The sequence below is a fragment of the Crocuta crocuta genome, unplaced genomic scaffold (genome assembly GCF_008692635.1).
Source record: "Crocuta crocuta isolate KB4526 unplaced genomic scaffold, BGI_CrCroc_1.0 scaffold418, whole genome shotgun sequence".
Classification (NCBI taxonomy): domain Eukaryota; kingdom Metazoa; phylum Chordata; class Mammalia; order Carnivora; family Hyaenidae; genus Crocuta; species Crocuta crocuta.
Window position 1 is genome coordinate 419,782 of NW_027526953.1, and position 27,003 is coordinate 446,784.

A 27,003-nucleotide genomic window follows, 5' to 3' on the forward strand; every position below is an offset into this window, starting at 1 on the left:
ACATAGAAAATGTATGACTAATAATTAAAATGCAAACCTAAGCAACAATGAAATAGGGTTTTTTTATATCATACTTAAAAGGATAATTCATATTAGCAACTATCTAATAAAATGGTATATAAAATATCATAATGAAATGCTAAAAAATTATTGTTGCTTCATGATGATAACAAGAGTATAGTTAAGTCAAAATTCTTAGAAAAAAATGAGCATGAGCTATTTTCATGTTCAGAAATTCCACTTCCATGATGCTTTTCTTTTTTTTTTTAATTTTTTTAATGTTTTATTCATTTCTAGGAGAGAGAGAGAGAGACAGCGTCAGCGGAGGAGGGTCAGAGAGAGAGGGAGTCACAGACTGAAACAGGCTCCAGGCTCTGAGCTGGCAGTCAGCACAGAGCCCGACGCGGGGCTCAAACCTACGAACCGCGAGATCATGACCTAAGCGAAAGTCGGACGCTTAACCGACTAAGCCACCCAGGCGCCCCACCATGATGCTTTTCTAAAGAAATTATTACTTATACACACAAATATTTATGTACAAGGATACTCCTGAATCATTATATATAACAGATAAATTAATCTGATCACAAGGACAGGGTAAAATAAATTTTAACAGACTACATATATTGGACAGTTAAGTAGCCAATAAAATGCCTTTGAAGAACATATGGAACAGAATTAAATATTCACAATATAAGATTAAAAATAAAAATTAGAAGATTACATCTATAAACTGATCCCAGTTTCCTTCCAACAAACCAAACAAAATCTGCCTATGTCTCTGTTGGTATATATGTCTACACATGAGATAGACAACATCAGAGAACGTTTTGCAAAAGGTACTACCTCTGGATATTTAGGTTACAGATGATTTAGACTCTACAGTGAGGATATATTTATTTTATAACCAGAAGGTTTAAAATTAGAATTCATGGGGAATTTAAGGAATCCCTATTCCTTTTGAATCTGAACCCGGTAACTTATTCCACAGGGAAAGGAGTAAGGGAAAGACCCCTCTGACCCAGAAGGCAATAACAAATTGAACCAAAGACAGCTGAGCTAAAACACTCCACAGATTTAGCAAAGTACCAGATGTCTATTCCCTTGAAGCTTAATTCATATGTAAGTAAGTCTTTGAGTTGGAAAGTAGAATCTGTGTTCTGTAAGTACCTGAGAAATAACAGTTTCACAGTTGGGAGCTGCTTTCTAGAAATTGAGTTTGTTAGATATTGAGTAAGTGCCACAGACGAGGTAGATGTGGAGGCCCTGACAGTGACAGTGACATTCTAAATCAGGATGCAACATTTTAGCCTGCTTGATGTCTTTATCTTTATTTAACTAAGTAACTGGGCCAAATGAGCTGTCAGTTTACGCTAGAATACTATAACCACAGCAGATGAGTACATTTAAATAATTTGTAGGTAGTTCTTCTGTTAAATGAGAATTCACCTAACCTTGCTCAAATGTCATTGAAAAATTATTTTTTGATGTCTTTTTTAAAGAAATTGCGGTTAGTTGCACAGTTTCTGACTTACTCCAGTTTGTGCCTCAACAGCATGTAGTTATGAGGGTCAAAGGTGTAGGCTGCCTTTGAAGAAAAATTGCTTTACAATGAGGTCATTTGGAGACTTCAATAACTAAAGCCCCTTGAAGGGATTCTTAAGCAACATTTTCATGTGGTAAAGTCACAAAATAAAACTGAAACACATTTTCAAATGCTTATTTTTCATTTCTGAAATATGAACAAAGCTCAATTCAAATTCCATCTCCAGTGTCAAGTCCTGTGTGACTGGTAACAATCACTTCCTCCTACATGTTCCCCTGCAACTTAGACTGCACAGTACATATTCCCCTCTCCCTTTTAACAGTGTGGCTCCTGGTCATCTCAGTGAGCCTATGATTGCTGGAGAAACCAACAGCTAAAAAAACATGAATATAAGGATTTCTTTAAAGGTCAAACATAAGGAAATTGATTGGCTCAGAGTAGCTGCACAAGGCAAGACCCAGTACACCCACCCAAGTGAGAATGCTCAGCCTACCAACTTCCTTACAGAGATGCAGATATACCTAACATAGTGTCCATGTGGAGCAAGGATTCCACCAGAGAAACCTTTATTTACTTAATGGGAAGGGTAGCATTGTACCCTGTTACTTGCCTATGCAAGTATTAAAAATGACTTTCCACACATTCCCTATTTGAAAAAGAATGACACTTTCTCTGAAATTGTCACTATATTTTTACCTGAGATCAGTATGAGTCTGAGGTTTATTCAAATTCCATGATTATAAAGTGGTTTCCCTGAAGTCTATATTATTCTTCTGTTAGTTTTTCAGAACTTTTTAAAGACAAATATTTTATGTTTTATTGCTTTTTGTATTTCCATGGTTAACTTTTGATTTGGGATACATAATAATCAATCATTTTCTATATATTGAATAAATGCTAAATCCTGTATTGCATTATGTAAGTCCATGTAGCCCACACGCTTCAAGATAATTCTTAGCTATCTAAAATTCCATTAATGTAATTGGTCATCTTGATTTCCATTTCTAAATCCACAATAGACTGAGTGCATCCACATTCTATAGATTTAGAGACTCTAGTATAGATACTGCACCATTGGAAGCACTGGACATCATGAAACACACTTGTTTACTTTTTATATCTACACATAATGGAAGCTTAACTTTCCCAAAGATCATTTTCTAAAATTGGGGGGAGAGGGAGGAATACATTTTGTTTAATTATTTTTTAATCATAGCATTTATTGCTAAATAATGTCAGCTTTATTTTACTTATAATCAGATACTATCTGATCTATCTTAAACACATAGAGACTAAGAAGACAAATAGCCTAATATAATCATTGCAGACTTAAAACTTCACTGAAACCTTTAATTATCCAAAACAAGAGGGAATTCTTTAATCACTAAATTAATTTGGTTATATTTCACAACTAACTCCTGCCCTTACTAATTTGCTCAGTGATTATAAAACAACAGACATATTAGTCTTAGACACTTTAGTCTTTTGATAGCTTAACAATGATTATCTAAATACTATCAATTTTTTTAGAACATAACAATAGTGAAAAAATATACAATACGGAAAAACTATGAGGTCTGTCTCTCTCTGTCTCCACTCTATTTTTTTCAATATAAAAAATATATAACATCTAGATTAAGGGGTAGAAACTTCCATGATCTATCTTTACATACAACTAAACATTTACTATCGAGAAAAATAAAGTTTTCTAAATCTTAAATCATTATGACTTCAAATGTAAAATAGTGTATCTGAATAGGAATGGTAGAAATAACTTTTAGAGCTATGTTCTTTGTACCTTATAAGTATGCCTATTTTTTGATCTTATTCAAAGAACACTAGAAATGTAATGCTGATATTTTATTTTCTTAAATGTTAGAAGTAGTACAATTTAGATGCTTGACTTTGGTACTTTAAAATGAATTTAATCTTCTGCATATCCTTTCTCATTTTCCAGCTAAAACACTATGAAGTTTACACATAATGCCATTCTTGAAGAAAGTGCTGAGCTGAGACATAGAGTACATCTGACTTGTGCTGTTTCAAACTCTTCTCTGCTATAGATGCACACAACTAAATTGAAATGATGCACATTATTTATAAATTATTAACCATTTCTAAATATGCTTCACATGACTGGCTTCACTGAGGTGTTACATCCATCCTTGCAAGCTTCATAACTTTAGCAGGCTGAAGTTGCACAGTTAACATTAATTCTCATCAAAAAAAGGACAGCCTTAGCAATTACCCTGAAAAAGGTCAAATATCAAATTTCTTTATGCTGACTTTGATGCCAAATTGAGTCACACTGCAGGTTTGGATATTGTATGACTTCTGCTTTTTTGGTACACTGTGTCATCAATATATGGTGTCACTCTTTTCTCCCCGACTTACAAGTCCATGATTAAGCATTAATGTTCTTCAGAGCATCACATATCAATCATTTGATTCCATAGTTTATTTATGTTTATTATTAAATTAGCTTAAATAAATATTTAAAATCAAACTAGAACTATAGAAAATAAATGAATTTATACAAAAGTGTGTCCTTTCATGAATTTTTGGTGTTGCTTAGACTTATTTGGCTGTAAAAAATTGTGTGGGGAAGTGTTAGAAAAAGATTTAATGCAGAATACAGTAGTGATATTCTAGTTATATCATCAATATTTTAAGAGCTTTAGAGTTCATTGCAAACATATTTGTCATACTTAGGAACAGAGATACAATACTGAAGTTGACTCAGTATCAGAAATTTCAGTAAATTTTAAATATGATAAGGTATTAAAGATAGGGATTAAGTATTTTTAGGGATTAAATATTTTAAAATGTATCCTTTATCATATTGACATTTTAATCCATATTTATTAATAAATATTGCCATAAAAATTGTACTTCTGCTAATTTTAATCCATTATCTCATGAATATTATTTACATTCAATAGCAATGACATCTATAAAGTGACTTTCTAGGTAATGAAAAGCAATGCTATTAGTTCCAAGACTACAAGTGGTGGCAATGTCATTCTGACTTAATAGACTACAATTTTATTAAGTAATATAGGTTCAGTGGTCCCAGGGTCATTTGATTAGGAAATATTTAATGAAGGCATTAATATTTACTCCTACCCAAACTCCAGCTGGAATTTCATGGTGTGAGAGCACCAGGTTAATTGAGTTTTATCACCAAATCTCTAGACCACTTTAGAAATAGCTGTAATACACATCCCCTAAGGTCTGATCTATGAGCAGTGAGAAAATAGAAGAAAAAATGATTAACGTATAACTAGATTCTGCTGACATTTTCAGCATAGATATTCATTTAAAGTTTGAGCAACTGATGAAGATTTTTCTAACAAAGAATTATTAGTTACTTTGCCTTCCAAACCCTGAACAGGAAAACAGAGAAAAGATGAGTAGGTCTTGGTTTAGCCAAAGAAACACAAAACACGATGTGTTTTCTATAGAGTCATAGTTTTCCTTTGTGGCCAAAATTTTTTCTTAAGAATTTACTCATGGGAATACACCTTTCAAGAAAATAAAATTGTAACTATCCCCCTTCCATTTGCCACTCAAAGTAAAATGAGTATCAAAATTTGATGTTTGTATTTTCATTTTGTAACCCAATCAAATCTGGGAGGCCTAAGCTCATTATTCATTTATGTTCACCAGAGGTAAGAACTGAAGGGCAGGGGCGCCTGGGTGTCTTAGTCGGTTAAGCGTCCGACTTTCGCTTAGGTCATGATCTCGCGGTTCGTGGGTTCGAGCCCCGCGTCGGGCTCTGTGCTGACTGCCAGCTCAGAGCCTGGGGCCTGTTTCAGTCTGTGACTCCCTCTCTCTCTGACCCTCCCCTGCTCATGCTGTCTCTCTCTCTCTCCTAGAAATAAATAAAACATTAAAAAAAAAAAAAGAACTGAAGGGCAGATAATAATAATAAATGCTATAGTTATCATTTATTTAGTTTTTACCATGAACAAGCAAATTTTCACATGCTTTACATCTATTACTTTATTTGATCTTTGCATCAAGCTATAAAGGTAGAGCAGTTGTTATTTCCATTTTAAAGGCAAGGAAATAGAGATATTCGTATTTTGCCCAAAGCCACAGATCTGCTATGAGATAGAATACAGATTTAAAAAACCATGAGAGACTCTTGAATGCTGAGAACAAACTGAGGACTGATGGGTATGGGGGGGAGGGAAAGGGGAGTGATGGGCATGGAGGAGAGCACTTGTTGGGGTGAGCACTGGGTGTTATATGGAAACCAACCTGACAATAAACGATTTAAGAAAAAATTAAAAAATAAATAAATCCAGGCAATCTAACTTTAGAATTTATATTGCAAACAGGTTTACTGACAAAGCTGCTCTCATCCAAAATTCTCAATCAATAAAATGAGTGACCAAGATGTAGGAGGAAGATGTATACCAGAGTCAAGAGAAGAGTTTTCCTTGCCAGGAACTGAGTCATTAATGACAACAAAGTAAAAAAGTAAGATATTGGCAAATATCCTCTCAAGGCACTCTGTTTGTGGCTTTTTTCTTTTTCTTTTCTTTTTTCCCTTTTCCTCATTGTATGTGTCATAATTCTTAGTTTTATATAGTTTTAGAATAATTTTGCTTATTTAATATTCCTTTAGTAATATTTTACCAATTTGTAATCCCCTACCAATGTTCCTAGATTATAAATTCCATGAAGGCAGGAACCATTGTGATTTACTCACAACTGTATCCCCAGTTTCTAACATGTAGTGGATTTTCAATGAAGAGCTGTTGAGAGAAATCAATGAATGCTTAATGAGAAAGGAGTGAATTCGGGAGCAAATTATGTTTAAGTTTACTTAAAGAAACCAAGAACTTACGTTAGAAGGAAACCAGTTGAGAGCCCAACAGACTGTCACTTAGCATTTATATTTCACTGAGTCTTTTTGAAATCGTGGACCCAACCTATGCTCCTACTTTCTTTCTCCCTTCCTTCCTTCCTTCCCCTCTTCCTTCCTCACTTCCTTCTTTCCTGCCTTTTTTTTTCCTTCCTTCCTTCCTTCCCTTTTTAATGCTTCCATTTCTTAAACGACAATTCTTGAAGTGATGACTAAAAATATACTCTGAATCCTGAATAAGATTTATCAAATGACTTATCTCAGAAGGTGCTTTCAGTGACAGAGGTCAGGAAGTATTTAGAAGCTGAGGCAGAAGCGCAAGAGACAGAGTAAAGAGCTGTTAACTACAAGTGGAAGTTAAAACGAGCATAGGAAAACAATAGAACATGAAAGACTTAGAGCTGGGCTCAAGTAACAGACTAGAGTAAAGGTGAAATTTGCTGTCTGGGTTGGAGTTAATATTGTTGAATAAGATCATCAATACATAAAAAATAATAAACATTTTTAAAAGATAATTAATACAGTTGCTCCAGTTGCTGCCTTCATGGAATTTACAATCTGAAATTGTAAACTGGTAGAGGATACAAACTGGTAAAGTATTAGTAGAGGAACATTAAATAAAATTATTATAAGACTAAGAACTATGATACATATAATGAAGAAAAAGGAAAAAAAAATGAAAAAAGAAAAGTACCTTGAAAGTGTGGTAAGGTCTCTTTCCTGAGAAGGAAAAAAAGAGAGAGAGAGAGAAACTTCAAGGTAACCTGGTTACATGGCTTCGTGACAACATTTCTCTTCACCTTGTAAACTGAGACTATTTAATCAGACTACATGTTTCTGTGTGTTACCATATATGAGAGACAAAGAAATAGAAAATTTGTAAAAAAACAAAAACAAAAACAAAACAAAAATAAACTATGCCACATGAGGTTCAGGGCTCAGTTCTTTGGCTACAAACCCACTGAGCAGTGCCAGCATGAGTAAAGTTGCTTCCTGGAAATTAAAAAGCCTAGGTGACACAACTCTCTGTGTGAGAATCCTGCTACAAAAGGAAACTTGCCAACATCTTTTTTTTCCTTGTTCCCATCATGACTAAATTTAAATGAGAAGATATTTTCTCTAGAGTGCACCAACAGTTAGAATTTAGAAGCTGAGAAGACAAAAAAGAAGGAGTAGCCAGTGATATAGGAATAAAAACATGGTATTATAATACACTGGAATCACATCAGGAACATGTTTAAAGGGAAAAAAAAGAATGGTTAACCATGGTGAAAGTTGCTCATAGATGAAACCAATCTTTAGCTTTAGCAATGACCTGATCATTGCTCTCCTGAAAGAGAGTCGTTATTGTGGTGTTATCAGTAAGGCTGCTTACAAATAGGCTCAAGGGAGAACGGCAGAAGAAGAATTGAACATAGTGACCACTGATAGCCATTTTCAAGAAGTGGTTAATAAAATCGTTAGAAGGAGTCTTAGGTTTATATAGCTTTTTGAAAAGATTAGATCAATATTTGTATAGTTATGAGAATAATCTAATAGGGAGATAAAAATTGGTGCTCAAGGAGAGCTAGAGAGGATTTTCTAGAAAGACATCCTTGAGAAGTCAAGATGGGTTAGAAAGAGATTTAATGCAAAATATTGGAGGAGTTGGTTTTTAATTGACGCAGACAATTCATTCACAATGACACAATGAAAGCAAGGTATGAATGTACATACAGGTGGAGGTGCATGGGAGGGACCCACTCTTCTAATTGCAGCTATTTTCTCAGCAAAATAGGAATACCATCATTAGGAAGATCAAGAAGGTATGGACCTTGAGTATGAAGGATAAGATGCAAATTATTCATTCAGGGGGATGGGATATTAAATGGACCAGGGAAATGTGGGAGTATTGCTGGGAAACTTGAAAATTTCACTCATTCTTAATATCATGAATTGTGACGTTTAGGAATGATTTTCTGTTCTTTTCCAGCTGTATTCAGGAACACAGCATGTTAATAATTGGATTTAAACTAGACAAGGAGTTCAGTCTGAAAATAAGTGAGGGTAAGGGCTAGTGTAAATGAAGGTATATTGAAGGGACTGAGTAAAGTAATGAACAACAAACTCTAAACTGGAGAAGGAGATTGATGAAATGAGAGGTCTGCAGGGTGGTGACAGAGTGTTAAGATTAGTAGCTTGTAAATCTTGAAGGGGTTGAAATCCTAGAAAGAGGTGAACAATAAGATGAGATAGACAGAAATGCAAATGTCTGATTTTAAACTTAGGAAGGTGATGCAGTATTTTTCAACCACAACAGAAGCCTGTATGTGTTAAATCAATTCAGTCTCCCAAAGTTGGTAGTTAAAAAAAAGTCTTAGGATGGAAACATAATTTTCCCATTTTATTTATATCAGGGGATCTATTTTCTAGAGCTGAAGGCCCCAGAACTAGGAATGAAGCGTGGAGAAATTAGGGATGTTAGAAAAAGAAGCTGGGCAGCTGGGAGGGCACCAGGTAGAAGAGTTAGAATTGCCCCCAACAGAGGGAGACCTCACTGAACTGAAAGTCACTTGCACCAAGACCAGAGACTATTGGAAGTCACAGGGTAAGGCCAATATCTATATGTCTAACTGAATGGAATTGACAGAGCTTCAGAGGTCTCTTCCAGAGCTCAAAAACCCTTCTTCACCTCCTGAATCTGACATACATTTGCTGTGTATTACATGTGCAGCAGTAAAGCAGTTTTGCTGCTGTGGGGCACCCCTTCACTGCAGACCCAGCTCTTCAACACTGAAAACTGCTCTCATCAGCACTGAAAGACTTCCTTTCTTTTCAGTAACTTCACACTTTCCTGCTTTTCCTCTTTTCTTTACAGGTTTCATTATATCTGCTACTCTCATAAATACTGGTGTTTGTCAGGGTTCCATTTGTTCCATTTTCAACAGTTATTCCTTATTGTACTTATTTCCTTGGCAAACATAGGTATTTTCATAGTTTAATAACCATGTATTTGGTTACCATTTAATAATCTTTCATGAATCTGTATCTCTCTTATGTTTACAGAATTTTGTAATCAGAATGAATGGCCTAAGAAGTCCCTCAGCCTCTCCACCTGCTCCAAACTTAATTCATAAGCTTTCACTTCAAGCACATGCCTTTCCCTGCACCTTTATCCATCTTCTAGTAGCACCGAGTATCCCCAGATTCTTATTTTCCTTTCCTCGCCTCGAATCCAATCAGTAATCTTGATGACTTCATTCCATCGACATTATATCACCTCCCCATTCTTGACTAATATTCGCCTTTCATTACAGTTTTGATTAGTCTTCTGTTTTCTTTTGTCTTCTTCCAAATGACACTGCAGCCAAAAACTTCTTTCTAAAAATTTATATTATTCTCGTTTCAGGGTCCTGCCATTGTAGCGTGGCATACTAGGCATTTCATCATTAATCCCCGTTTACCTATTCAGTTCTGTTTCTCCTCCCACCTCTGTCCCTTACCCTCTGAGCTCATGATTATTTTAATCTACCCAGCACACGCTGCTGCATTTCCTCTCCAGGTATTCATGTACTTTCTTCCCTTTGGTAGGATATCTTTTCCTTGCCTACTCTGAGCTTTACTGAACTAGTCACCAATGGGCTTTCAGGACTCAGATTAGATAGAATTCATCTGGAAAGCATTTTCTGATGGCTCCTGGACAGGATGAGAGGATTCCCCACCCATTAGAGAGAGCCTCTAAAAAATCCTTGAATTTACTTTTATATCACATTGAATTAAAGTTCACATATAGTTGTCTTTCTTAATCACTATGTCATAAGTTCCTTGAAGCCAATGCAGTATCTTGTTCACCTTTGTATCCTTAGCATTTAGCCCCTACTGAGTTCTCATTACATATTTGCTGAATACATGAATGAATGAATAAACTGTCAAATTTCTAGTAATAGCTCTGGGTTCACTTTAATTGATGAAAAAGGAATCTCCACTGTAACAGATGCAACTTATTACATAACAAATGAAGCCCTGGTGTGGAGCCACATTAGTTAGCATTTGGCTCATCTCTATTTAAATGGTGGCATAAAGCAATTAGTGATGTCCTTAACCAGTACGTATTTTGTTAATATATATTATATTAATTATTTATATATTTGATTTATGATTTATATATATGATCCATGTATGTGATGTGTGTGTTAGGGAATATATAGATGTATGTATGTATATTCATATCCACAATGATGATCCTGGCTTTTGAGTCTCATTGTGGCCCTTCTAATTTCACTGATTATCCATCTCTAGCTTTAAAAACTGTAAGCCACTCTCACACTCCATTTTAATTTTTGACACTAGTGTAGTACAGTTTTTTTTTCTTTTTATATATGAGCAGGGTAGGCAGCAAAAACTCAAAGCAGCAGACTGCACTAAGAAGCAAAGAAGTTCAGAAACCACAACTACAACTACCTCTAAAGGAAAATTCATTCTCTTTTCATTACCTTGCACCTCTAGGTGCCAAAACTTGCTTTTAATTTCAGGTTTTAAAGGAGATTTTATGTCTACCCATAATCTATTCTCATAGAGTTTGCCCAAGAGAGGTTAGCTATTTTCAGTTAAAATTGATCCACCTTCACCATACTTGTAAGTTGAACATGAGGACTAAAAGACATGAATCTCTTAATAGCTCCTGATAGGTTCAGATTACACATATCACGCTCAATTTAAATGTAGAGAACATCTAAAAACATTTTTTTGAGTTTCAGATAAATCATATTTACAATTTCACAAAATGGAAAATGTTATATTTAATTTGATGCTTAACACCTACTAAAGTGTCATTCTCAATTCACAGAAATGCTTCTTGCCTTCAAAAATATCTCTATGAAGCAGTATAATGATTCTAAAATAATTTTCATTATGAGGAAGCTTATTCACAAAGATATATTATTCTTTGTCAAATTAAATTAACATCTAGCAAGTTAAAATATCAGATACTCTGAACAAAACTGTGTGACTTTTAAAAATATTTCCAAGATCAAAGAAATTGTCAAATTCAATTGATATTTGACATAGAAAAAAAATTTCCAGTTCCTAGTTGTTCTTTAGAATTCACTATAATTAGTTTGCTTTTAAACATTTGACCTGCACACTAATCTTTTTCCTAGGGACATAACAGTGTTGGTCTGTTCTACTCCAACCATTATCCATATTTTCTGATGAAAAATCTTGGGAATTAAAGCAAAATATTGTCAAGACACTTAAAAATAATCAATGAAAGTAGGAATTTCACAAAAGTGTCCCCACTTAATAATAAATATTAAGTTACATGGATTATATAACAAAATCTGCAATACAAATTTCATCCAAAATTGTTTATTTTCCACTGTGAACTTGACTGTTTTTCAAGAACATGGGACATAACTTACAGCCTTATCAAAATATGTGCTGTATTAGATGCGTTTCTCACTAAGTGATAAATTATAAGTCATGAAGATTATATTTATAGAATATAATTGAGAATGTGGGTTTTTTCTCATTGTCCTATTTTTTAAATAATAAATAAGGAACTGATCTAATGTATGTTAATGCATATCTTAATATTAAGGCAAAAAAAATTCCTAAATATTCCTGACAAAGGAAATAAAGACTTGAATTTTTGGATGTCTTTCTTCCTTTTTTCCTTTTTTTCTTCTTCTCTCCTTTCTATTCCATTCCTTTGTTCTCTTTCCTTTTCTTCTTTCATCTTTTTTTCTTTCTTTCCCTCTGGCAGAAACCGAACACTGTAACTAGCAGAATTTCCATAAAATACTGTAAAATATAAAAATAACACTTTATTTTGTTTTTTGTTGTTGTTGTTGTTGTCACTCTTTCTGTAGTTTGCATTTGGTTTCTGCTCTAAGGGAAGTTGTTAACAATGTCTTTAGAAAAAAATAGTTTTCATAGGAAAAAATAAAAGTCTCCTCATAATTCACTTTTTATTATTGTTTTTCTTTTACAGAATATTCTGGTGCTCTTCCTAATTTCCCTACTTCATATGCTGCTTTGCTAAGAATTAAAAAGAGTTCATCTTCATCTCTCTTTGGTTCAAAGACTAGACCACGATATAGCAATCCTTCTTTAGGAACCCTGAGTGTTTCTTCACCAAGCTGGCGAGGGGCAGCTCAACATTATTATTCCCCCATCAATCTTTATCATTCCTCAGATGCCTTCAAACAAGATGGTACGTATCAAAGAAAAATTGCACTGTTGGAGTTAAACATGCCAGGAACACATTTCTCAAGATTATTGTCATAGGGGTCAAGACTATTTCAACAAGGGAGAGAGGTTACAGTCAACTCCCCTAAAACAGAAAGTGCCAGAGTGTTTAAGATATGGTAAAGTGGAGGATGTTAATAGAGAAGTTGGCCAATATGATTAGAGAATGTAGGTGTGGAAAAACTTTCTTTCCTTGTAGATTCTTTGGCTGGTCTAATAATTAATTTAATATAAGAGAGATTAACAAGGAAAAACAAATTTAATTTCAAAATTAAAAGCAGTCAGCATTTATACCTTTTAGACAAAAAGAATCAATAAAATTATGAAGAATTAGCAGGATAAAGGGGTTTCAACTTGAGGTAATATATTAGTGAAGAAGTAACAATGTTTGTTTATCTAGTCTTCTTGCCCCTATATCACCTATTTCTGGTGGTAAAGATGACTTGTACTCTCTTACCGTTTAACATGGCAGATTGGTTTCCTGCCTTCAGGAGGATGAAGGAGAGTTAGAGTGTCCTTTTGCACAAGCTGTTTCTTAAGTAACTTTAATTCAAAATAATCAACATGCCAAACTGTCATACTTTCAGGTGGCATATTCTGCTCTCCTTTCACCATGTGAATTTATTAATTGGTGCTTATTAAAGATAATCTCTAATCCTCCTATAGAGAGAGACTAGGAGATGGGGCTCTATCTTCATAATTACATTTCAAAGGAATAGCTGCCAGGTCCTGGAGAAAGAGCATTATTTCTGAGTGGAAAATAAATAATGTAAATTTCCAACACTAAGACATCAGTTAAAGTAAGGACTACCGAGTAGTTATTAACATTAGAGTTTGAATAACATTTGCTAGATTTTCTCTAATTCCGTTGTTTTTGAGTATATTGACAAAATAATACAAGGTTAATTAGCATACAGAGAGAAACACTGAAAACCAAGTATTACCAGGCTCTCTGCCAGGCTTCTTTGTACAGCTTGTCTCAATAATGCCCTCAATAAATATGTGAAGTGGATATTCTTACTGTCTTCTCTGTAAGTGGAAACTCAGAAGTAGAAAAATATCTTTGACAAGGTCACATTGCTAATAAGTAGGCATTTTAAAAATGTTTATTTACTGGGGCGCCTGGGTGACTCAGTCGGTTAAGCGTCCAACTTCAGCTCAGGTCATGATCTCGCGGTTTGTGGGTTCGAGCCCCACATCGGGCTCTCTACTGACAGCTAGTTCAGAGTCTGGAGCTTGCTTCAGATTCTGTGTCCACTCTCTCTCTGACCCTCCTCTGCTCATGCTGTCTCTATCTCTCTCTCAAAAATAAATAAAATATTTTTTAAAAATTATTTACTTTTGAGAGAGAGAGACAAAGTGTGAGTAGGGGAGGGGCAGAGAGTCATAGAATCCAAAGCAGGCCCCAAGCTCTAAGCTGTCAGCATGTAGCTTAAAGCAGGGCTCAAACCCATGAATCATGAGATCATGACTTTAGTCAAAGTCAGATGCTTAACCAACTGAGTCAACCAAGTGCCCCATAAGTAGTCAATTTCTATTTACATATCTCCTGATTTTAAGTCCAATACAATTTGGTCTACATTTTAGTTATGATTAATGAAGGACTAAACACATAAAGAGACAGTTTTCAAGAACTAAATTATTGGAAAATTCTAGAAATGTCATATTAGGTTGCGGTGCCAACCACAGGCAAATTCATGTCTCATATTTGCTATGTGAGCATCAACTCATAGAGTTGGCATTACATTTTATTTAAGCGTAATGTTAGCTCCTTAACCATGTTTTATTTTTCAAAATACTTATTTCTGGTATAATTTTAAAATTCCCATAACATGTTCTGTGAGTGACAGTATCAAAAGAATTAAAAGGCAAGCCACAGTCTGGAGGAAAATATTTGCAAAAGACACATTTGATAAAGGACTATTAACAAAAATATACCAAGGACTCCTAAAACTCAACATAAGACAACAAACAACCTAATTTTTAAAATGGGACAAAGACATTACAAATACTTTACCAAAGAGGATAACACAGATGGCAAATAATCATATGAAGAGATGGACCACATCACTTGTCATCAGGGAAATGAAAATTAAAACAACCATGATACAGTACATACACACCTATTAGAATGGCCAAAATCCAGAACACTGAAAATACCAAATGCTCATAAGAATGTGGAGGAACAAGAATGTTCATTGACTGCTGGTGGGAATGCAAAATTATGCAGCCACTTTGGAAGACAGTTTGGTGGTTTCTTACAGATCTAAACATACTCTTACCATATGATCTAACAATTGCACTTCTTGCTATTTATCTAAAGGAATTGAAATTTTATGTCTACATAAAAACTTGCACATGGATGTTTAAAGTAGCATTATTCACAATTGCCAAATCTTGGACACTTCCAAAATGTCCTTCAGGAGGTGAATGGATAAATAAACTATGATACATCCAGACAATAGAATATTATTCAGCACTAAAAAGAAATGAGCGATTAAGCCATGAGAAGACATGGAGAAACCTTAAATGTATATTACCAAGTGAAAGAAGCCAATCTGAAATGTTGTATACTATATAATTCCAACGATTTTACATTCTGGGGAAAAAATGATGCAGAGAGTAAAAAGATTAGTGGTTGCTAGTGATGGTTAGGGAAGAGACAAGTAGGCAGAGCACAAAGGATTTTTAGGGCCATGAAAATATTCCGAATATCATAATGATGGATATATCATGATATGTCCATTTATTTTCCTTAAGAAAAAAGAGGTACCATTCTGGCGAGTGATGTTACTAATAGGGGCAGATATGCAAGTGTGGGGGCGAAGGGTTTATGAGAAATCTATACCTTCCTCTTACTATTTTTGTAAATCTAAAACTGCTCTTAAAAAAGATAAATTTTAAGTTTCCTGGCTGTTTCAGTCAGAAGTACATGTGAGTATTGATCTTGGGATCATTAGTTCAAACTCCACATTAGGTGTAGGGATTATTTAAAAAAATAAATTAAAATAAATAAAGTCTTTAAAAAATTCCCATTATGTTAATTCCAATCTCGCAGTCATTAGGCAGAGATGTATTGGGATTTGTGTTATTTAGGCATCATTATTTCATGAGACAACAACAAAGTAGAATGTATTGAGTAGTCAAACTATGGGATTCTTTTGCTTTTGGTATAATTTGGTGCCAACTAGTGTTCTACCCCCTTGATCTCTCATTCCAAGAATAAGTTAATATAGCTCATGATGATAAATAAGACACAACTAGTAAATATGCGTTAAAATACATGAAAATGATGAAAACAATAAAAATAGGAACTAAGAGCAAGGCTTGATACTCACTCAAAGTGTTTACTGTAAGTGCCTATATACCTGCTGTAGGCTAGTGCTCATTTTGGGTAATTAGTAGTCAAGGAAAAATAAATTCTGGTCAGTTATGTATTTTCCAGTGTTTCAAAGAATAAAATGAAATAGTCATTCAGTAGAAGCACAACTATATCTGACACTAAGATCAGACCAATTTTTTTGGGTGGTTCTCATTATAAGATTGTTATTTATGTAATAGCCAGTGATTTGAACATTATTCTTATTGCATTCATAAGAATTTTTATCAGGTTTAATTAAGGTAGACTTAGCCCAATCATCAATCACAAAATGAGAAATAATTATCTAAAATTATGCTTCTTGTCTTTAATATGCATACAATCACTGGAGAGCCTTGTTAAAATAAATAGTCTTTCAATAGACCAGAAGTAAGGCCAAATAATCTGCACTTACAAAAAGGTCCAATGTGATGTTGATGGTGCTATTTGGTGAACCATGTTTTGAGTAGCAAGTCTCCAGGCTGTGGACTGGTTCCATATAATTTAAATCCTTTGCTGCTATAGTTTAATCCATATTTAGAGTATAAGGAAGAGTGGAGAGTCTGAGTATTTTCCAAGTAATCTTCCATAACTATTGTTTTCTCATCCTGGAATTTGATAGATCTTGGTTAGATGTGACTTTGAATTTGTTCTCTCTGACAAGACCCTGACATATGGCTTTTGTCAGGTAATTCCCTTTAGCCTTAATAGAGAGTAAAGCCAGGGTTGACATGCTCTTGTGAAGAATGAGAAAACTAATAGAGCCTGAATAGAAAGTCATACCACTTCTGCTCAGAAGTAAACCCTGAAGTACCCCAAGATAGAGCTAAGATTTCTCTGAAAAATGTAAAAATCTCATTTGCAGAAAAATTTGGAAAGCAATTCTACTTTTGTATATAAAACCTAGAGAACTCTCCCACACATACACAAAGAAATATAAAAGTATGTTAATTGTGGTATATGTTTAATAATAAAACATTGGAGACAACTCATATTCATCAGAAAGGAAATGGATACATAAATTATAATATTTCATTTATTGAAACATGGTTAACGTGAATAAAAATATATAAATAAATATATGAATATATATGAATAAACTTTATATGTAAATATGTATATAATTTGATAAACAAGATGGATATATCTAAAAATATAATGTTTAGTGAAAAGGAANATATATGTAAAAACTTAAAAATCAAAATAATATATATTATTTATGGGTTTATATGTGGTACAATTTTAAAAATGAACCTGAGGTATCAAGTTGACTATAGCTCTTCCCTCTAAGGATAAAGGGAGAATGAGAGCAGAGAAATTATACCAGAATTGGGAAGGTATATGTCCTCAAGTGTGTGATACTTTATTTCCTAAAATAAATAACTCTGAAACTAATATGATTAAGCTTCTGGTAGGTAAAATCTAAACTGGCTCACAATGATTCCCATCTCCTGATATTTACAGTGTAATTCTTCTCTTCAATGGTGGGCCAAAGCTAGTAGCCTGTTATTGCAGAATAGATTACGGAAAAAGTAATGGAATATAACTTCCAACATTGGGTTACAAAAGACTCTGGCTTCAATCTAACTTCCATTTCAAAGATAATGCCTAATCAGGATCTGGATAAACAAAGTTTGATGGACTATAATGATTAGCTGTTTAAAAAGGAATACTAACCTGTTGAGATGATTATAAAATAACAGAGAAAATTAAAATAGATGAATGTTAGGAAGACAACCCTAAAATTATGATATTGTAAGATTAATCCTTTGTGGAAAATGTAGAAGTATGATGAGGATACCAACAGAATGAACAAAAGTTATTGAACAAAGGTTATTGTTCATTATCTCACAATCTCTGTGAATTAGGAACTCACTGATGTGGCTCTGGATCCTGTGTCTTTCACAAACTGGGATTTCTGTCTCATGCCAACACTCAAATGGGTATGGATCCACTTGTAAGCTCACTCATATGTTGTTGGTAGGATTCAGTGCCTGAGAATTGTAGGGCTGAGTGCTTTAATTATTCATGGACTGTAGGTCAGAGGTCATTCTCAGTTAAAGTCTCCAGAGGGTAGCTCACAACGTGGTAGTCAACTTCCAACAGCAGGAGAAAGCCAGAGCAAAAGAAGGCAAACAAAAACACTTCCAGAAGAGCATAATAGTCGGTCACTAATACTCGATTCAGGTCAGAAGGTAGAGAGATAGTAAATGAATAAAAATCTTTGAGCTAAAATCATGAAACAAAAAAGAGAAATGAGATAATACCTGGAAGGGAGAATGTTGCTCAATGGAGTCAAGTGGAGAAGTCCTCAGAAACTATTTTACTTTCAATTTGATATTGTTATCTTGGGTAATGATTATAATCACTTCAAATTTTATCAGTGCAAATGTTCCGCCCAACAAGAGGTATTATCTAGTTTTAAAAGACATGGAGTTGTTAATAATTAAAGTAGTTGCTTGAATATGAGTGTCATTTAATTGATTTAAAAAATTGACTAAGGTTAAATTGGAAATTCTCATGGTAATATAGGTTAATTGGAAGTCCTTATGAGTCAGCACCTCAAACACCTACAGAATATGCACTGATTTTGGATTTTGTGATATGGACAAGGATTATTAACTACTGCTAACACTACATCTGTTTCTCTCTTTATAAATGAACAACCAAAAAATTTGTCTTTGACTTCAATTCTGTTTGCTGTGGTGGTGGTGTTAGTAGGAGTAAACTTAAATGAAGAGAGCATTTCATTCTTTTTGTTTGTTTGTTTTGTTTTTTTAATGTTTATTTTTGAGAGAGAGACAGAGACAGTGCAAGCAGGGGAGGGACAGAGAGACAGACAGACAGACAGAATCCAAAGCAGTCTCCACACTCTGAGCTGTCATCACAGAGCCTTATGCAGGGCTCCGAACTCACCAGTGGTGAGATGGTGACATGAGCCAAAGTCGGATGCTTAACTGACTGAGCACCCAGGCACCCCTCATGCTTTTATTTGTGACAAGATGGTTAGTTTAAAATCAGTGTGTCAAAGGCATCTCAGTCAGTTAAGCATCCAACTTCAGCTCAGGTCATGATCTCAGGATTTGTGAGTTAAGCCCCACATTAGACTCCGTGCTGACAGCAGAGGCTAATTCTGATCCTCAGCATCCCTCTCTCTCTGCTCCACCTTGGCTTGTGCTCTTTCTCTCTCTCAAAAATAAATAAACATTAAATAAATAAGTAAATAAATATTTTATCTTCCTTGAACAGAAGCAGATCTGGACTAGGAGTAATGCTGACAAGAAAGTTCAGATTTTTACTAGGGAAGTCCATTCCTGAACTTCAGAGACTACAAATGGTATATCAGATGGAAAAGTTACCGTCAATTGAAGTGGATTATATTTTTATTATGATTAAGCATATAATTTTGTATTTTTTATATTTCCTCAATGATAAACACAACTTGTAACTTACATAACAACTCTACCCAGCCTTTGGAGTTTCTACCACTAACTTATGACATATGGAAGATTCCCACACCTCCCAACAAACTTGTTGCCACATATCCTCAGTACGTTGGGCTGAATTTCATTGTTGACATGGCTTATTTCCAGATTTGACTTGGCACATGGGCAATGGCATCATAACGCAAAGCAATCTCTATGTTCACAATTTTCTGTTGTTTCTTCAAAACAAACTTTGCTGATAAATTGTTTTGGAGGTCCAGATACAAAATTTAAATGATCTTTTATGAGAATAAGAATTCCTTTTGGGAAGGGAAAAGGTATTTCATTCGGGTGATATATTCCTATGTAAAATCAGATCACTCCAGTTTCTCTCAGTTTAAAAACAGACAAATATATCTTAATAAAATCCTTAGAATTTTATGACCATTCATTGAAACTTTATGACTTTATTTATTTTATTGCTAAATTTTAGAGCTGTTGTTATTGTTTTACATTAGTATGCCCTTCTCTCCAATTTAACTATATGTCATTGGTGCAAAAAACATCTTATATACTGTTTTTTATCTGTTCTCAGCTCTTAGAACAGTGTCAGCTTACTAGAAGCTTAACAAATATTGTTGAGTAAACAGGTATCTACTTGAAGGAACTAAAATCTGAATTTAGGATGAATTTAGATACCATATAGAAGATTTGACTGAATATTGTTTATCTAAACTTTGTATTCTGGATTACAATTGAAGAGGAGGCAAAAGCAACGTCCTCCCTCTGTTGACATGGTTGCCTAGTGGTTTGGCATCTTCTGAAGGTTGTATGGGGTCGGTACACTTTGAACATTGTCTTAAGTGATAGCATCTGAATCATCTGAACTTCCTTTTATAGCTACATTAGAAAATGACAAAAAAATCTATTAGACTCTCAATTTATATTATGTGCACAGTATAATGCCACTTACCCATGAAACATTCATCACAATGCTTTTTAATAAATAATGCTCTTCAATTCTTAGGAATCCTTGAAAGTTTTATAATGACAGTTTACACTTGTTTAACTTTTATAAAGAAATAATTTTAAGCTGAAAAGAAACTTAAAGGAAGTTTTGGAGATTTTATTTAAGAATCCATTTTAGATGCTCACATGGTGTGAAAATGTTTTCTCATATTGTAACTATGAATGTCATCATAAAGTGTAATTTCTAATAGAACAAATCAAAACTTCTGGGAAATATCATATAAAATATATTATGATATTAAAAGTGCATTTTTGTATTGTGTTTGACATGGTAGGCTGATATCTCTTCTAGATTATATTATTGATATACTTAGGTCACATTATATGAATAAACTATACAAGACCATAAATTAGAGCTATCCAGCAGGGATAAAGGGGTGGGGTCTGGCATTGGACCTAATCTTTTGGGGAAGAAAATGGACACATAGCAATTGCTTAAAAGAGGATTACAATATTATGGGGCGCCTGGGTGGCTTAGTCGGTTAAGCGTCCGACTTTCGCTTAGGTCATGATCTCGCGGTTCGTGGGTTCGAGCCCCGCGTCGGGCTCTGTGCTGACTGCCAGCTCAGAGCCTGGAGCCTGTTTCAGTCTGTGACTCCCTCTCTCTCTGACCCTCCCTGCTCACGCTGTCTCTCTCTCTCTCTCTCCTAGAAATAAATAAAACATTAAAAAAAAAATAAAATAAAAGAGGATTACAATATTAAAAGCAAGTTTAGAATCTAAAGAGACATTATAAGGGTCAGGTCATGATCCAGGAAACAACTGGACACATAATGACCCAACACCAAGAAGCATGGCTTCCCTAGGGAAACTAGCTGTAGAAATTTCAGATTAAGTGACAGTTAAACCATCTTGGCAGGAAGAAAGTTAGTATGTGGGTGGCCTATTGATGAGTGACAGAAATTTCATAAAAAGTTAGGACCGGATGCCAGCTTGATCCTAGGACAGGACTCTACAGGGAAACCATTCTCTCCATAAACAAATATCATGCCATTGCTTTAATAAGCTCCACTGGAAGGAAGGCAAATGGGCAACAGACTCATCATTTCACAGTAGAGCGTTATCTTCCTCTTCAGACATCTCTCATGGAAGGTTACTTACAAAACCAACCTAACTTTAGGGCATCCATGGTTTGTTTATTATCTCCAGTCTAATGATTCTAAGAAAAGGTGACTACTTTTCAGATGTAGGAAGAAGTAGGGTAGTTCGGGTTGTCAGTAATTCAACGACATCACTTCAAGTTAAAGAGTAGACCAGGAATGTTAAATAATCTATAATTATAATTATAAATCTATATAAAATTATATAGATTATAAATCTATATAAATATAGATTATATTATAAATAATCTATAATTATAATGCTCAGTACTCTTAAATGTCCTTTCAGGCATTCACATGAGAAATGATTAAAAATCTCTTTAGAATTTCCTGTGATATGACTCTAACTCTATATCACATACAAAATATTTTTGAAATGTAATGGGTATGTCAATGCAAAACGATATAAATTACAGGAAGATTACATTTAAGTTTGTTAAGAGTTTTGCCAGAGTTGTTGACGATTTTAAAAATCCTACCACCTAATGATAATGCCACTCAGAATATGAGTCATCAATACCGCAGTTGGATCAGTTTGTAATTGTAGTTGCTAATTCTTGGGGATTTTATGAACAGAAACAAACTTTTGGTTAGTTCCTTATAGCTTTTACGATAATTGTTCCTGAGAATTTACATATCAATTAATACTAATTCATGTTAAATTACTTCCCTTTGGTTTGTCCTTTCATTAGTTAGAAAAATATATGTATGTATGTATCCATTAATTTAAGAATTATAAAAGGTGAATAATAAAATATTTGTTATTAAAATAATTTGAGAGCCATTTGCCCAAACATGGAGGTGAATTACATTTCCCTCAATTCTATGTTGTTTTGGGGGCTTGCTTAGACCTGGATGGATGGGATTGTCACTAAGACTCATATATAACAAAAGGAAGAAGGAGAAATATATATATATATATATATACATACATATATATTCATATTTATATTTATTCATATGATTTACTAGTAGAATAAAATAAAAATGTCTACTACATAATAGCATTGGATTTTCTAGAAGGATTAACAAAACAGGATCTAGAAATAAAGACATAGGATGAAAATCTATTTTCAGAATTTGAGTATGTGACAAAGGACCAGAGGTCAAGGATTAATTAGAAAGCAGTTATAAAAATTGGAACACTACAACTGATAAAGTTATATTTAAGGTTGAGTGGTTGAATAACTCCTGTCTTACACCATAGGTCTGGGAATATACTTTAACTATGTAGTAATCAAGAGGCTTGAACTAGGGAAGAGGAATACAAGCAGGGCCCTATTATCTAATGATTATATGTAGTTCAGTGAACATGGCTTCCTAATCAAGCTATATCCTCTTTAAAAGCTTGAAAATTATTTTGATTTAAAAGAGGAGATGGAGAATTGTGCATAACTTTTTGTGACTAGTACTGGATTTCACATACATCTTTTTAGTCCAGAGGGAAATTACATGGCCACAAACCAATCATTAAAAAGGCTAAAAAAGTTTCCAGTGTTCCCAGGAAAAGGGAATGGCATTATTGAGCAATTAGGTTGTCCCTGATACGTATGAATAAGCAAAACCTTATGAAATATAACTTTGTACTAATAATGCCAAAAAAGTTTCACTGAAGCTGAAGTATAAAAAGGCTGTTAATGCAAACTTGTTCATTTATTAATTAGTTGTGGTTAAAATAGTTCAAGACCAATTCTTTGGTTATATAGAAAACTGCTTTGTTATAATAAATTAAAGCTGAAAATTTAAAAAATATTTTGGTTAAATTATCTTCTTATTATCTATACTATTCTATCAACAGAACATAGATATCTTTAATGAAACCTTCATATTCTAATCTCAATGGAAATTTATGTAAACTAAGAAAGCTATTATTAAAGTACTGATCAAATCAATTATAGGAAACCTTGAGTAAACTATATGCATTCTAGAGCACAGATGAGTAAAAAGCTGTCCTCATCTGGGACACAAATTTCCTTTTTATTTCAATATGAACTTTATTTTAAGGTAACTCCAACAATAAAACAGTAATTTCTGAAGATTTTATGTATTACTGCAAGTGATCAAGCTAAGACTAGATAAATATCCCAGAGATTTTTAGAAAGAATGCTTGAAATGAATGGAAAATTATTCTAATTCTCTAAGTGTATGGCTCTAAGACAGCATTCCAATGAAAGTTAAATTAAGCATTTTAAAAACTATTTGAGAGAGAGAGAGAGAAAACATGAGTTGGAGGGGGGAAGAGGGAGAGAGAAAGAGAGAGAATCTAGCCAGGCTCTGTGTTGTCAGCACCCAATACAGAGTTTGATCTCATGACCTACTCAAAATCAAGAGTCAGTCGGGCGCTCAACTGACTGAGCCACCCAGAAGGCTCTAAACTAAACACTTTTATTTTCAGAAGTACCATTATTTGTAAATGACACTTTTATCCTTTATTTTTCCTGGAAAGTTCACAGTTCTCATAGTTATTATTTTTCTTAAATACATTTTCTCATAAGTAATAGAAGAGAAAATAGTTTATTAATTATGTATGCAGGTGTAAAATATATCTCAAAATTTAGCAACTTGAAAGACCCTTCCATTTTCTCACAGAAACTGTGGGTATAGAATCTGGAAGTGGCTTGGCTGAGTAGTTTTGGTTAAAGAGATTTCAATCAAATGTTATTGTGGCTGCATTCTCATTTGAAGGTTTGACTCATGGAATATCTACTTAAAAGTTAACTCATAGGGTAATTAGTAAGCCTCAGTTTCTTGTTGGCAACTCGTCAAATGTGATTTCAGTTCATCCAATGTGGCCCAACCCGTAACCTTAAAAAAGTATCTTCAGGGTGAACTATCTTCCTCCAGAGAGAGTGACTGAGAATCACGACGCTAAAAACAGTTTAGAGAACAAATATGTGAAATCAAACTAAATATGATGATGGAATATGGTAAGAAGTAAGTTTCAGAGTTCAGGAAATAAAAGGGAAGGGAAAATAAAACCATTACAGAATTGAAAACCTTATTGGTGGTAGTATGGAGGCAACTGAAAAGAAGTCTGTAGCTATCATACTTGAAAAAGTTAAACAAATTAGTAAAGAATATAAATATAAAAGTTGTTACAGAGATGACAAAAATACTTAAAAAAAACAAAACATGTGCTTAATTGGTATGATAAGGATTGAGTGAATAAAGAAGAAATATTCCTGACAAAGAATGTCTTTGTCACGACAAAGTTACACCTACCTACCAGTTACACGAAATGATTAGTACAAAGACATACTCAGAAAAATTCTTGAAATTCAGAATGAGAAGAGAGACCTATGGACATGCGGGTGGAAAATCCAGTCATTTAGTAAACAGGAAAGTCAGGCTTTACCTTGGTAATGTTAAATGTTATCAGAGCATGAAAAAATATCTACAGTCTTTAATGAAATTAATAGTGAACACTAATTTGTTCTCAACCAACTTGTCTTTCAATTGTAAAAACAACAAACAGATATATATTTTTATTGTTTATTTATTATTTATTTTGTGAAAAGATACTCTGAGGTAACAGCACCGGTCTTAATCTCACAAATAATGAGGTCATGACCTGAACTGAAATCAAGAGTTGGACACTTAACCAACTGAGCCACCCATTCACCACCACAGATCCACAGATATTCTTTTTTTTTTTTTTCCCCTGTTAAGATTTTTATTGTAATCGTGTTGAAGCTGTAATATATTTGGGGGAAATTACATTTCTTTCTTTCTTTCTTTTATACAAATAGTTTATTGTCAAGTTGGCTTCCATATAACACTGAGTGCTCATCCCAACAAGTGCCCTCCTCCATGTCCATCTCCCCTCTACCCCTCCCACATCCATCAGTCCTCAGTTTGTTTCTCAGCATTCAAGAGTCTCTCATGGTTTGCCTCTCGCCCTTTCCCCCACCATTTCTCCCTTCCTCTCCCCCATGGTCTTCTGTTAAGTTCCTCCTNGTATAGATTTTGGATATTATCCCTTTATCTGATATGTCATTTACAACTATCTTTTCCCATTCCATTGGTTGCCTATTAGTTTTATGGATTGTTTCCTTTGCCAACCACCACAGATATTCTTAACCATAAAGTGAAACAAAATCTAGGGAGTAAATTTGTAGCAGAGAATCAACAGATCATTTTTAAAATGAAACAATTCAGGAAGGCAAAATGACACAGAAGTAGGGAGCTCCATATATTTTGCTCGCCCCTATCTCTGAAACAGAGAAGGCCTGAAGCAATAGGACAAAGAACCACAGGAGTTTGGGAGGAAAAGAGACAGAGTCCACTAAGAAGACAACCCCATAGGTGCGTGAATGTAAACTGGGGAAGATAAAAATGGGCCGGGACCTGAAGACATGGAGGGAGGGGAAGGAACCCCCTTCGTGGGGAGCCGCGGAGAGTCAAGAGGAAGAGAAAGAGTGGCTGAAACTTCTCATAGAACTGTCCCTGGAGAAGAGAAAATCCTCCACTCAGGATGGAGAGTGATCCTATTTCTAGCTGTGGTGCTGACTTTGGGCTGGGTGCCCCAGTCCCAGGCAGTGCCAGGAGAAACTGCTCCACTGCTCTCCCCCCTAGATCCCAGGAGGGAAGTGGCCCAGCTTGCATGATTATACTTCGGATGGTATCAATAAAGTACACTGACTAAGACCTGGAAATGAGGCAGGGCTTGAGACATAGAAAGAGGCCCACCTTGGTTATGTTCTCAGCACAAGAAGATTGGACCCAAAAGAGTGATTTGCAATGCTTGGTTCAAGAAGGGACTGGGGCACCGCCATTTTTCTCCCCACAGCCACAGAGGTGGGACCTCAAGGAGCAGCTTAGTGGAGGCTAAAACCTGCCAACACCAAACCACGTCCATCCCTGCTAGAGAGCTGCTTCCCCCCCCCGCCCCCCCGCCTCAGNTGGTTTGCTTAAACAATCACATTTAATCTATTCTCTAGATGTATATTCTATACCTCCAACTGCTACCTTTCTAGCTCTCTCTCTGGAGTAATCAGACTCTATAATTTCTCTGAGTAACATTATATTCGTTTCTTTCTCTTCACATCCAACCATATTCTCTTTCTCTCCCTGAATTAAGCTCTATCTCCCTGCCTAGTCATTGTCCAATTTTGCTTTCTCACCGCCCCCTCATTTCTTTCTCTGTATATGCTCTTCCATCAGCACTGCATACATCTTATTCTTTATTTGTAGCTGGGAATTCTGGTTTTATGCTTTTAGACTGTCCTTTGTCTTTTGGGTTTTTTTCTTTTTTTTCTTTTTCTTTTTCCCTTTCGGATTGCTTGTTTGTTGGATTTGTATGTGCCTTTGAGTGCCTTTGTTCCCTGTGTGTTTGTCTGTCTTTTATCCTTTCCAGGGCTACCTGAAGAAACAAGACAAAGTACACATGGTGGAGAGTCCCAAATACCACTATGAGTAGTGAAGTAAAATAACCAGTCTCA

General features: G+C 34.6%; 1 protein-coding gene across 1 annotated transcript in view; it reads left to right on the forward strand.

Moving 5' to 3' along the window:
- LOC144244621 (contactin-5-like) overlaps window positions 1-27,003 on the forward strand; it is a 250,297-nt gene that overhangs the window by 213,989 nt on the left and 9,305 nt on the right. Inside the window, exon 2 of the mRNA XM_077780269.1 lies at window positions 12,394-12,615. Coding sequence (XP_077636395.1) covers window positions 12,394-12,615 — 222 coding nt within the window. The remainder of the gene's footprint in view (window positions 1-12,393; window positions 12,616-27,003) is intronic.